This window comes from Cyprinodon tularosa, unplaced genomic scaffold (genome assembly GCF_016077235.1).
Source record: "Cyprinodon tularosa strain WSP-4 unplaced genomic scaffold, ASM1607723v1 ctg279, whole genome shotgun sequence".
Taxonomy (NCBI): Eukaryota; Metazoa; Chordata; class Actinopteri; order Cyprinodontiformes; family Cyprinodontidae; genus Cyprinodon; species Cyprinodon tularosa.
Genome location: NW_024038984.1, coordinates 247,389 through 261,699, shown reverse-complemented (window position 1 = coordinate 261,699; position 14,311 = coordinate 247,389). Strand labels below are relative to the sequence as shown.

The window sequence follows — 14,311 nt, the reverse complement described above, 5'->3', positions numbered from 1 at the left end:
ACCCTCTGCGCGTGCGTTCTCTTCTTCTTCTTCATGAAATTTTTATGGCAAAAACGTTAGGTGAGCATTACCGCCACCAACTGGTAATAATCTTTTAGCAAATGAGAACATGTAAACACATTTCAGGAAAATAAACCAAGGCGTTTTTTTTCTCGGGGATGCTTTTGTAAATCAGAATTATGTTTGAAATTAAATAGACTAATAAAAGTTACCTTTTCAACAATGTTAAATAGGTCTTTTCAGGGAAGAGGTCGACCATTTTTGAATGACCTATGTAGAGGAAAATCATTTCAAAAGATAGAAAATTCATTCGAAATTGAGTCAATGTCTTAAAGTTATTAATATACCATTTAAAGTTCAAAGTGTGTTTGAAAATGAAATGGTATACATGAAGATTTAGATTAGGCAGTAGACTTTGGAAACATTTCTCTGTTTTGCCATATTTATTATTACATTTATAGTCTTATTAATCTCCAGTGTTCTCCAGGTCTTTATATTCTTGTTTTCATTTTCTTTTAGACATGTAGAACTAATTGGGGTTAGTCAAATTATTAGAATGTCAATGTCCCATTTTATACATTTGTTTTATCTAAAGTTCATGAGCTGCATAATTGACTTGGTATGGTGTTACCCAAGATGTGCAGCATATGCTATAATGTCTGAATGAACCGTTTCCTTAAAAATTATAAACTGCTCTGCCTCTTTTTTTTTTTTTTTTTTAGATGACGTCATAATTGTGTCTCTAGTTGAATGTGTTGTACGGGTGAACCTCAAATCATATTAAACAATTTCCATAAAGCTATTTATTTTATATAAAATGTCATCTATATTTTACGGTTTTACTTGTTTCATTAAATAAAAATAAATAAAAAAATCAGGCAGTTCAGATTGGTGGGAAATTGTTTTCCATATCTTAATTTTATTTAGAACAGAATTTTAAATCAGAGATGGTCCTTTGCACACCACAAAAAATGATTAGGACTATTTATGTTCACATTTTGTGTTTTTAGCCTATATCTTGTTTGTTTTTTTTTTTTTGTTTTTTTTAATGAATGTCTGTTTGTTTTCACTGTCTGTTGAATGGTTGCTTTAAAGTACAACTATGCATGCAGCGATATTTTTTTTTAACTGATATGGTGTCTTTAAATAGAAGTTTGCTTAAATGCATCCAGGTATTTCATGAAAGGTCTACATCGTGTAAAAATGTACTTGAAAGCACTGCCTTGAGGTGCATTGGCATTTGAATGCAATGTAAAAAAAAAAAAAAGAAATCCAAGTTAATTTCTCCTAAAATAAGAGAATTTTTCCTGAATAAAGCTGGTAATTGAGACACTTTGCAATTGGAATAAGATAATTTACATTTAAATTAATAAAAAAAAAACTGCAGTGTCTTATTTCAAGTTCATAATATCTAATGATCTTATTTTAATGGTTAAAAAAAAAAAACTAATTCCATTGGCATCTTATTTAGCTACTCCAAATAGGGATAAAAGTAAAGTTTTATGAATTTTTAGATTGTTATTTCTAGTGTGGTGTAGCTCAAATGGATAGTAAAGTAGATATTTAAGCGCAAAACAACAGTTTAAAATTCTAATCATAAAAAGAAATTGACAAACCAATCTAAAATTACATTTTCTGTATTTCCCTGAAAAATCACTCTCATGTCGTTAGTCTAATGTTCCAAATGTACAATAAGTATACACGTTTGTAATTAGAGGAGGTAGTGGTGATTGTTTGCCACTCCAAACATCCAATTAAGCCACTACTAAGGCACTGGGGCCAAGTTTCTATATGCAGGAAAAAATAAGTTCCAATGTTCAGTCTTAATGATGGTTTTGGATGGTTTATTTTCTATTTTTGCCAACAATTAAAGAGGACAAACTTTTTATTTTGTCCTACCTCTCTTGCACTGGTAAAAACCATAAGCCCCCAAACCAAAAAAACCCTGCTGGCCCTTTCCCAGGCCCCTACACTTATAGAAAGTGGACTGATCCACATAATTTCCTGTCATACCTCAGAACAAAAAATAAATAAGTAAAAAATATATACATTTAGGAATTAACAAAATTCAAACGGATAAAGAATGAACAGATCCAGTCTGCTGAACATCTTTTTCTATTTATTTTTTTTTAAATTGAAATAAAACATTATTTACATTTTTAAGTAGGAATCGCCACGTTTCTTTCTTACATAAAGAAAAAAGAAGACAACATATATTATCAGCGTGATGAACACCTGCAGAGGCCAGCTTTCTGAACAGCTCAACTAGTTTGTCCCTTCACGCGCCCACTACACAATGAAAACAAGAAGAGCAGGAAGTAGAATCTGTTATGGCAAAAAAGAAAGCAAAGGAAAATCCAAAACACAGATTTTCAGCTGAGGGAGTGAAGCCGGAAAAGACACCAGAAATGAAACCATCTGATCGAACTAGTCTGTTTTTGCCGGCCGCCATCGCTGTTGTGGTTGCAGTTTGCGCAGTGCCACTAACGGCGGAAATATCTGACAGTAAGTATTGAGCAGAAGGGGGGAGAAAAAGTGTGAGCTGCAGACATTTGAACTTCCCTCTTGAGGCAGTTTAGGGATTAATCTAGCATGTGACCAGTGAACTCAGCAGCCATATCCACAGCAGACATCTGACTAAACGCATTTCAGCGATCAAACCGGTAGGAGAAAACTCTCTTTTCTGTTACAGGATCTGAGATTCATCGCTGAGCTCTTTGTTTAATATATAGAAGTTTATTTAAAAGCAAATCTGACCGCTAGCTGCGCATTGAACTTTGATTTGGATTGGGTGAGCTTTAGAAAACTAGGCTGGGACATTTAGCACCAGAACGCTTAAATATAATATAATCTATAATTTATAAAGTAGGAGCGATCATCATCTGACTTTGATTTTTTGTGTTCTTTTGTTTGTTTGTTTTCCCATCAGAGGTCCATCATCCTAAACACATTGCCCTGAAGATGGATGAGGCGCTACTGACCGTCATCAATGACCTGGAGACAGATGTGCTGTTGTCATGGAGATCAGAGCGATGCTACCAGGTATGGGATTAAATTTACCAGTTTCTATGGCTCTGTGGGACACCTGCTTGGCCCCCTATGCAATTGTGGACTAGGAGGTCTCTTTGCAGATGTAACGGTGCAAACAAACCCACCTGATACTAGTTTGACTGACCGGACCTTATTTATACCCCAACAAATGCCAGATTTCAACAGGATGGTAAACCGTGGGTGTAGGTTTGCATAGGGACCATAGAGACATGTCCCTACCAACATTTTGGCCTCACCTACTTGTCCCTACCAATAATTCTATGTGAATAGCATGTTTAGAATTTACAATACAGCTTCCCACAACTTGTATATTGAAGTCAATATTTTAAATGCTGTCAGTTCCTCTTATAGTTCCATGTAAATAAAATAAATCTATTTGCAGTCCCTTGAATATGTTATTTTGCTTTGTTTTACAATACAGAGAATATCAGCATATCAAAAAAAAAAAATAAGAATGGGTTTTACCTCTGTTTACCTCTGCATATTACCTATGGAAAACAGCGGATAAATACAGATACAACAGACATATTTAGACTATATTTGCTTAAAAAGGCACGTATTTACCTTCCATCTTAGTCACTGGTAAGTTCAAATGTTACCCCTTTCAAAGTGTAAGGTTGTCCCAATTTTACATTATTCCGAGCCACTGATGCTTTAAACATTGATAAACAGCATCTAGTGTGTGTAGTCCTTATCAAATTTGTATAAATGTACCAAAGAATGCGATTTTCTCTTTAAGCGAAATGCGCCTTGATGCTTACGTCAAGCATAAAAAAAAATAGGAGCATGCATAATGCGTAGAACCAATGACATCAAACCAATTCAACTTAAGACCAATAGTGTCCCTACCAAAGTTGCGATCAAACCTACGCCCTTGTGGTGAGCTGTTTAAATACGACACCAATAGCAAAGCAGACAGTGGTACTTTTAATTACTATGTTCATAACTGTGTATATTCCATTAGACCGTTAAAAAAAATACACTCATAATATGTTTCAAACCGCAATAAAGATCTTAAAAGAACGATGTATTTGAGTATTTTATTTTTTACACTACTACTTGGAATTATGGGTAATCCATAATTTGTAGATTAAAGCGTAGATTAAACCCATAACCGTTACGTTCAATGTGTTAGCGACGATGGATACCAAAAAGAGATACTTAAGCGGATTCCAGAAAAAAAACTAAGAAAGAAGAGCTGCTGGAAGAACGGAAAAAACTACTCAAAATAAACACGTTCTTTCAGGGGGGATGGGGTTTTCTACTGCATATGGGGCCCACCCAGATAATGTTGCTTCCGGGCCTATTGTTGTGTTGTTACGCCATTGCTTGCATAATAAATAATCCAATCTTTTTTATTTGTGTGTGTTTTTTTTTCTATGTATGTCAGTGTTTGTACCAGAATCTTGGGTTAGTAAAGGCAGGCAGAAGCCCTGGCCAACCCAGTTCAGAAGACTTTAGTGTGAGCACCCAGCATGAAATAAGTTTACAGCTCAACAGCACACCTGAGGTCAAGGAGCTCTGCAAGTAGGTGTATAAAGTCCCTGTTTCCCTTTATGCTCTCGATAAAGGATGCATAATTGTATCTTTAAGATAAGACGTCTCCTGTAGAATTACCAGTTATGTTGCATTTTTAGTCTGATTTGTTTCTCCGATTAATGCTCTCCTTGTCCAGCCTGCCTCACTGTTTCCAATTCTTTCAGATGTTAGATCATACACTGCTCTGCAAATAATTTACAGCTTGTTGCACTTTTTTTAACCATATTCTGCTTTAAACTACCCCACATTATCCCTGACATGTCTACTGTGTTCTTTGGTTTTTATGATGCTGTTTGTTTTAGAATAAACAGCTGGAATATACTTAGATGTATTAGGGTAATGTAAGCGAAATGCAATTGCACTCCACACTTTTCAGTTCTTTATTTCTTTTAAACATTTGTGTTGGTTAATGTCAGAACAAATTTCAATACGATTCGTATCAATTTGTAATTGTAATTAGGGCTGCAACTAACAATTATTTTGCAAATCGATTAATCTGTCGATTTATTTTTTTGGATTTATAATCGGATAGCCAAAGATTCTTTAAAGAAGACTTTTTATGAAATGAAACCAGGTGAAACTAAAACTTGAGGAGATCTGGATAGATCATATAGACAGACAAATACTTCTTTTTTATCCTAAATGCAAAATGTTTTTATATATTTTTTCAAAATGTTGGTATAATTACTGCTCTAAATAGGTTTCTCTGTCAGCTAAAGGCATGTTTTACAGTCTCTATACTCCTGTTAACCATTAATCAATTATTAAATTAGTTGTTGATTATTTGAATAATCAATTAATCACAATTAACCCAATTAATTGTTTCAGCCCTAATTGTAATATCATCAAATGAAAAAGAGGTAAAATTAAGTTTTTAGGCAGAGTATTTACAGAAGCATTGATAAACAACAGTTTAAATCAAAGAATCTGCTTGTTGATTGAATATTATTTGGTTTATTTTTATTTTCCTAGTCTCCAGTTCCACTTTGGGGAGCATGGAAACTACTCTCTGTGGCTGAAGAATCTCAACAACGTCTCTCACACTAACTGCTCCATAATGGTGAATTCCAACCCTGTAAACAGTTATATCCGTGAGTGTCACACACATAAATGCTTAATTATGCTTTGTTCATACAGTCAAAGGTTAACTATTTTTAACCTCTTAATGAGGCGTGTTGAAGTGAATGTATTACGCTAATGTCACACTTTTTCCTTACAGCGATCTTGGTTACTTTTTTCATCTTTGTTGGATTGGCCTTGATGTTTGCAGTTGGAACTAGACTTTTAAGGTAGGGCGGGTCTGTGAAATGTTTCTATTTGTTAAAAGGTTTCTTTAAGACATCTAGTTTTAGGTATTTTCACGTACAATACCTGCAGAATAAACAGGCTGTAATTTCTTGACCAGAATCGGGGCGGTGAGAGGACTTGTCCTCAGGATCAGTGGGTCAATGGAGGCTGAAAGGCTAATTAATTCTGTAAGTGTTTCTAAAAGTCTATTGTGATTTAAGCGCTTTATATAGGTTTGAAAAGTTCACATGTAAATTTTCTCCTGCCGATCCAGGAACTGGGGTCCCCTCGGATGGATGCTCTAGTTACTGACAACATCCTCCCTTCCCCGGCCAGCAGCAGCAGGAGGCTTCGCTCCCTGGACACGTTCAGAGGGTGAGGCCCCGCCCCATATTTTAATCCAGCTCGGCTGAAGGAGAATTAAGTGATTTACAACTTTTGCATGACTTGTCAGCTTTTCTTCGCGTGATTCTCACAGCACATAAATGTCATAGTAGCTGATTTGAACTTATAACGGATGATAGTTTTCCACCACATCAATCATGCTCAGTCTCTTTGTGCTGCGTTATTGTGAAAAAACATGGATGTTAATTGGTCATAATCTATGATGCATAAACAATGAAACTTTAGGGTACAATTTAATGTAGCTCTTAGTGAAGCTCTACTTTCTTTCATATCTAAAAGACCCTTAACCCTGCACTGCTCCCCAGGTGCCGCACGAAGGCAGCCCTCTGCTCCACACGGTGATGGGTTACATGCAGAGAGTTGCTCTGTACTTGTGACAGTGTAATGACAATAAAAGCTGGGGAAAAAACAATACAAATGTGCACATGACATCTCAGGTTTCATTTTTAAAGAATAAAACCATACGTCTTCATTCTCTTTGATGCTTATCTGATTCAAATGACATATGTTGATGTTTTTGGTTAAGCCATTGGTTGTGGGAGTACTTGCTAGTATGCTTACCTGTTGGGTATCTTAAGTTTACCTCTCTGCTCAAGTCAGCTTCCTTCAGTTGATCAAAGTTTCTCCATCCTTGGCATCTCTTTCAGTATATCCTTGGTTATTATGGTGTTTGTGAACTATGGAGGAGGGCGATACTGGTTCTTCAAACATTCAAGCTGGAATGGTGAGCCTAACCTAGATTTGTTCCTTTTTTAGCCTTTTATAATCTTGTCAATTTATCTTTATAAAGACATTTTTTTTTATCCGGATTTCTTTTGCACTTCACGTTACAGGTCTAACAGTTGCAGATCTTGTTTTCCCTTGGTAAGAAAAATCGAATTTTTATTTTACTACAATTATTATGTGCACAATGAGAGATATAAGTTGGTGCATTGTGAAATAAAAAAAAATAAATAAAATCACGGAATTATTATTTCCTGTTTTTCATCCACAATTTCTCCATTGGATTCAAGGGATTTTCTACTCTATTCTATTACTTTAATTACAGCCGGAAGTTCTTAGAATTGAGTAAAAGTTCAAAATGTCCTAAAATTAAATGAAATGATCCGCATCATATAAAATGAATTAAATTAAACGGGAGGATTTCAGCCCACACTTCCTGCCTTTTTTGAGACGCTGGTTCTTCCAGTTTTTTCTCACCCTTGACTGTATGTCTCTGCCCACCACCAGGTTTGTGTTCATTATGGGCACATCTATTGCACTCTCCATCAACTCCATGCTGCGGGGGGGCAAGAGTCGCTCCTCCCTACTCAGGAAAGTCTTATGGAGGAGCATTCAGCTGTTTCTCATTGGCCTCTTCATTGTTAACCCAAACTACTGCCTTGGACCATGTAAGCATAAACCTCCCCTGAATGTCTTTTTGATTTTCAATAAAAAAACACTCACTATTGATGGTTTTCTATGAATTAGTTCTACAAAATGTGCTTCTATACCTTTAGATCAGTTTTTTTGTTTAAGCATGAATCTTTTCTTACAGTTTTGTTCATTTACTCCACAGTATCGTTTAACAACTTAAGGATCCCTGGTGTGCTGCAGCGCCTCGCCTGGTCATACTTGGTGGTTGCTAGTTTGGACTTACTGGTGGCGAGAGGTCATCTGGACATCCTCACAACAGTCAGCCTAAAGCTTTACTCTATCATTAATCTTTTTTTTTTTTTTTTTTTTTTACAAATGTATTTATGATTTTTGACAACATATGACACTGATAAATACAATATGTATTCTTGGCTGTACATTTTATCAAAACCCCAATAAACAAAACAATACCTACATAGATAGACCAAACACATTGCATAAAAAAAAAAAAAAAAAAAGAATTAAACAAAAGTATATAACTAGAATAACATTAGTTAAATAATTACATTAGAGTCGTGGCCGGCATATCTAACTATGTCATGGTGCACATTTGAAAAGTTTCCATATATTTCAAGAATGGCTGCCATGATTTGTTAAATTTAGTCAATAATCATCAATCTTTAATGCTTTATTTTTAAATCTGTGTTGCCTTGTTCCATCCTTTCCAGGATGCTTGGTGGTCTCCTGGCCTTGATGTATTACTGTACTGGCCAGCCTGGCTTTGTGTTGTTGTTCTGGAAATCATTTGGCTCTGCCTCACTTTTCTTCTTCCTGTACCAGACTGCCCAACGTGAGTCAGCTTGTGCTGTTTTGTGAGATGTATCAATTAGATTGATGGGCTTCTTTGTGTGTAATGATAAAAGAAGGACTATATATGTTTTCCCTATATATCCCTATGTTTTACAGTGTTAAATTCCAAAGTATTAAAATTTTGTAAATTATTTATTATCTGTATAAAACACTGAATTACTCAATTCACCCACTGATTCCGGATCATGACACTCCTCTGGCTTTACTCTCTGTAACATTGATATATGTGTCTTTTGCTCTTGTTGTTTCCCTTCTGTTGGTGCAGAGGATACCTGGGTCCAGGTGGGATTGGTGACATGGGTCTTCATGTGAATTGTACTGGTGGAGCAGCTGGTTACATTGACCGTTGGCTTCTGGGAGAGAACCACATTTATCAATCTCCCTCATCAAAGGTATTTTTTATCAACCTAATTAAATATGCATCAATAAATCAGGTGTCAACCAGAATCAGAAGCTCAAAAATCCAAACTTTTCAAACTAGTGAATACACCATACCTAAGCTCTACTACCCCGCACTGACATCAGCACTCTTTGAGGAGGATGCTGTTATTGTGAGAAGACTGAATTTCTTTTTAAATATCAAAGAAGTGTAGGCGAAAAAGCCGTTTTAAAGAAAACTGTATATTTTATGTCATCTGTTGTTTTTCTATATGAAGCAATTCTTTTAACCATTAACTCTATAGTTATGTTACCTTGCTTTATATTTATAGTATGTTTATAAGGTCTTCTTATTTAGATAACCTCCATTGAGGTATGTCTGGGGAATAAATAGTTTGAATGCCATTTTATATATTATATATATTGGCCTTTTTGGGAACTGATGGGAACAGCATTCCGATTGATGCATCTCTATTAAATGTTTCTAACCAAAGGGGTCTGCCTCAGAAGCAATTATAGATTGCTATTGAGATAGGTACAGATTGCAGTTTTAGTATATATTTAACATAAAAACTTTGATTCTGTCTTTGTAATAAACAGGTGATTTATGCAACTCATATGCCATATGATCCAGAAGGTGTTTTGGGAAGCATCAACTCTGTCCTTATGGCTTTTCTTGGATTACAGGTTAGTATTTTTATTTTCTTTCCTGGTGCAGTAATGGTACATTTGATTGAGGATTATAACATTGAGTAATTTGTTATAACTTGCATTTCATTTTTTATTTATTTTTTTTTTTTGCTTAGGCTGGAAAGATACTGTTACACTACAGAGATGTTCCTACACGGGTGATTTCAAGATTTCTAATATGGGGTCTTTTTCTGGTAAGTTAATTTCCTGCAGCAATGCTGGCTAAGATAAGACTAGCAGCTCTGAGAATCTCTAAGCCAAGCTTGGTCATTTTAAAATGAACGTACACCCTCTGTAATTCCCTCTCATGTCGAAATCATGAAACCAAGTCGTTCTTTTAGTTACTGGCTTTAATCACACAAGAAGCATGATAGTGTGCAGTGAGAACTCCTTGGCCGCTTTCCCTTGAGGGAAAAGTAGAACCTTCAGTCCTTTATTGCACTATGCACTTTATCCAATTTCCTTATCGCTGGTGGCTTAGGCAGAGGAATCAGCAAGGTGTCTGCCAGATACTTTGGTCCAGAACCACAGGTGCCGACCCTCAAAGGTAACATTCTGTCAACCTTTTGGTCGCCCCCTTAATTAAGACTCGTTCCCCCATATCAAACAAGCAATATACATGAAATGATGCTTTTTATATTTTACTTTGTTACTAGAATTGTATGTATTTATGAACTCTATATTTTTAACCTTAATATTTATTAATGTATTATTTATTTATTTATTCTGACTTCAATGGCAGCTACACCCTCTGTCAGGTATTGCATTTTGCATATGTGGCCATTTAGTGTAAATCAAAATAGTTAATAGTCAAAATAGTTAATCATATATATATATATATATATATATATATATATATATATATATATATATATATATATATATATATATATATATATGAATATATGTGTGTGTGTGTGTGTGTGTGTGTGTGTGTGTGTGTGTGTGTGTGTGTGTGTGTGTGTGTGTGTGTGTGTGAATAAGAGCTTCTAAATTAGATTTAATTACACATGACCTCCCTTTTTTCATTAGAATATTTGGGTTTGCAGGCAAGCTAGGACTGACTTGGTTAATGAGGTACTGTGGCTGCAGAGCATGTCCGTATCATCACCCCTCCAGCACAGTCCTGATGACACATTAGATTAGTTGGTTTTTGCCATACCTCATAAGCTAACAAGCCTTTAGTTTTAATTAGATTCAAGTTTTATAACCCATAAATAGTCTGAATTATACACAGTTTTTCCCCCACAATTTCTCTGTGAATGTCACAATCTAACCTTAAATCAGTTTTATAGGAAGATCCAAACTATAGAATAGTATTCACCAATAATTGTGTGTTAAATATTACTCTTAAATACGGTAATCTTTCTTTACGCTTCATAGCAGCCCCTTTTCCTTATCTAAGATCTATGCTGATCCCTTCATTCATGGCACTGTTAATGCATCTATATGTTACAGACCTGGAAAACTGTCAAAGATTCTAATTCTATAGATATGGTCCCACTGAATTGCATCACTTGGTTGCAATTAAATACTGTGAAGGCAGCAAGGTCTCATCTAAATTTCCCTCATTTACAATTTTGCTTCTTGGTAAGGAAAGTGGAATTTGTTCATTATTTTCTAAGCTGGAAGTTAGATTTAATTTGTTTAATTAATGATTCTAGTTTAGATTTTTACAGTTATTAAAAACTTATTTCAAACCATTATACATCCTTGCATCAATGTATGAACTCATCTGTCTGGGTGAATAAAAGACGTTTTCACTGTTTCAGTTTCTGAAATGACTTTTTTTTCTGAAAGGAATGTTTTAGGTTAATGTTTTTTCTTCTTTTCTGACTGGATGATGAAATGTTATTCATCCCACAGGGAATCATATCAGCAGTGCTGACTGAGTGCTCCACAGACAAAGGCTTCATCCCCGTTAACAAGAACTTATGGTAAGATTTGTCACAAAATATTTAAGGAGGGAAACTTATATGAGTAGTTAATTTTTGGTATTAATTGAAATACTTGAGGAGATTTTTACAAACAGCTTTCAATATTGAATATTTAACAGTTTTTAAAAGTCTTGATTATTAGTTTTGTTTTTGCTTTATTTATTTTTTTACTGTAAATAAATCTCGTTACTCATTTAGTATTTCCTTTTTTTTTAATAACTCTTATTAAAAGTCCACCTAATATCAGAGTGTGTTATTTCCCACATATTTTTATTCTATTAAAACCATGGAAAATTAGTTTCTGTCTAACTTCTGTCTTAATTTGATCCATAAATGGATTAATGTTGTAATTCCTTTGATTTTACATTGGATTCAAACCTACTGCCTCTATTCAGAAAACAGTTTTAACCCTTGTAAAAATTAATGGAATTGCAGGCCAAACTTTTCAATAAAAGCTGGAAATAGGTTTTAATAAAAAAAAAGTTTGGTTGAAGAATATCAAATTTTATTAGTTTAACTACATTTTATGTACATGCATGAAAATAATGAATAACAGTGCCAAAATGAAGGAGCCGCTGCTTTATTTTAGCTAAATGTTTTAAACCCTTAAGCAATCAGTTAAATTAGTGTAATACTGATAAAGTACTTGACAGTTGGCAGATTGTTGGTGTGAGAACACCTAACCACATTAGAAAAGCAAACAAACAAGGGTGTATGATTTTATCTAGATATGATTTTACATGTTTATGCTGAATGTGTTTTTATCACTCTTAGGTCACTGTCATATGTGACAACATTGGCTTGTTTTGCCTTTGTGTTGCTCTTGCTGGTCTACTACACAATTGATGTTAAGAAATGGTGGTCTGGGGCACCTTTCTACTACCCAGGTGAGCATTTCTGTCAGAAATACAAAGCTAGATCACTAGACTGCTTTCATGTTTTCTTTTATTTTATTTTTATACCTGGTTGAACCTCTGTAACTTTTTGAATTAAGGGGAAGGTTTTTGTGAGAGTTTCCTCAATCTTATCAGATTAACTAATTACAGGTATGAACTCCATCCTGGTGTACGTGGGCCACGAAGTCTTCGAGGGCTACTTCCCCTTCCGCTGGCGCATGGTTAACAGCCAGTCCCACACTGAGCACCTCATCCAGAACGTTTTTGCCACATCTTTGTGGGTTTTTATTTCTTACATCCTTTACAGAAAGAGGATTTTTTGGAAAATCTAGAGGGCAAATAGCTAAATCGCTAATGGTGCATAATATATGCAAACATTGTTTACATCTTTTTTGTTGAAAATAAAATTTATAATCATTTGAAATGGGAGAGCAGGTATTAATTGAGGTTATTAATGTTATGATTGTTTCAAACAGCACCTCACCATTTTTGTCTTTATCTTGCATCTTTTGTTAATGAACATGAGACTGCAGGGACATGAAATATAACATTTTTGGTTAGTGATGAAGTACCAAGTAGTTTTGTTTCTCTTTAAATGGGGTTTTCAGTCTTACAATTACATTTTTTAAATCATCATTATTAGGGTTAATTGAGTGGGGTTGGACTATATAATACTTTTTTGTTTTGTTAGCTCATCATTGCTTACCCATTTTTTTGCTTAAGGAAAAAAAATCATTGTGTACATGGATTTATGTAGAAATTTGATTCCTCCTCAAATGTTTGCAAAGTGCATTTGTTGATTTGTGCCCACATATTTTTTAAAGCGCTTTACTGTTTATTTGTATAAACAGTAGATGATCGCTATGTTTTAGAGCACATTTATGAGGAGTTATATGTAAAACCCATTGATTATTCAAATGCTGTCACATTTGGTATGACTTCTAATCTTGTACTGTCTGAAGTGATTTTGCTGTCCAATTTTAATACATGGTATTTTTATATTTTGTTCATTATTCAAAGATTATTTAATAAAGCTAATTAAGAATTAAACTCATCTTGAGTTTTATTACAGTTTGTCGTACATTGTATGTACTCTTGAGAAAACAAATGGTTATTTTTTTCCTGAAATATTTTTTATAATTTTTTTTTTTATATATATAACATAATAATTTAGATGATGTTTTCATTGCAGCAGTTCTCTTACTCATATTCTTCTAACTTCTATGGCCAATGAATAGCCTGTAATTCTGTCTTAATCCCAGTCCCAAAGTTTATGTACTTCAATTTAATCTGTACACAGATGGTTCAAGTGCATAGGGTGACCCCTCCCTCAGTGCGATCTTTTGCCACCGCCCCCACGTGTCCATGATCCCTGCTTAAGTTAAACATGCATCAAAGCAGATTTCAATGAAGTAAATTTCCCACAATTCATTGCTGCATATCATGTATATAATATATTTATGTATATATCATAAATATAAAATTGGAAATGGGGTAACTGTTAAGCTTCTATCCTTTGTGTTTGATTTTGATAAACATTAAAGACCCTCTGAATCATACACAAATCACAGATAGTTTTTGTGCTCTAAACTGAATTTCAGTCAGTTTCCCCCACAAGTTCCGGTTTAATTGATCGTTGAGAGGATAATTTGCAACAAAATGTGACTTTTCACTAAAGATTGGTGTGTAAGCGAACAGCTTATTTTATTAGATTTTTTTTAGATTACATCTATTTTATTAGATGTAATAAAAAATGCAGTGCCATACCTCAGCCCTTAAATTCAAATAATGAAGACCACTCTGTTTAAAAACATCACATTTTAAATTTTTATTTGATTCTAGCATTTAGATCCAGTTTGTCTTAATACTTCTGTAGAAGCTCTTGTATATCCCAATGTGTTT

At 34.4% G+C, this 14,311-nt stretch overlaps 1 protein-coding gene across 2 annotated transcripts; it reads left to right on the top strand.

The window, feature by feature from the left end:
- Positions 1-2,281: 2,281 nt before the first annotated feature.
- On the top strand, positions 2,282-13,459 carry hgsnat (heparan-alpha-glucosaminide N-acetyltransferase). Of its 2 annotated transcripts, none has more exons than XM_038290319.1 (18): positions 2,282-2,505; positions 2,930-3,042; positions 4,442-4,578; positions 5,563-5,681; positions 5,810-5,879; positions 5,996-6,065; positions 6,152-6,252; positions 6,930-7,006; positions 7,116-7,146; positions 7,513-7,673; positions 7,841-7,956; positions 8,367-8,488; positions 8,774-8,900; positions 9,487-9,573; positions 9,693-9,770; positions 11,443-11,513; positions 12,288-12,400; positions 12,560-13,459. In XM_038290319.1, exons 1-18 carry the CDS (start codon positions 2,331-2,333, stop codon positions 12,739-12,741), a joined length of 1,950 nt encoding a protein of 649 aa, XP_038146247.1. In that variant the 5' UTR covers positions 2,282-2,330; the 3' UTR covers positions 12,742-13,459. The 2 variants fall into 2 exon arrangements, with proteins under 2 accessions (XP_038146247.1, XP_038146248.1); XM_038290320.1 differs by lacking the exon at positions 2,282-2,505 and adding an exon at positions 2,516-2,663.
- Positions 13,460-14,311: the final 852 nt, after the last annotated feature.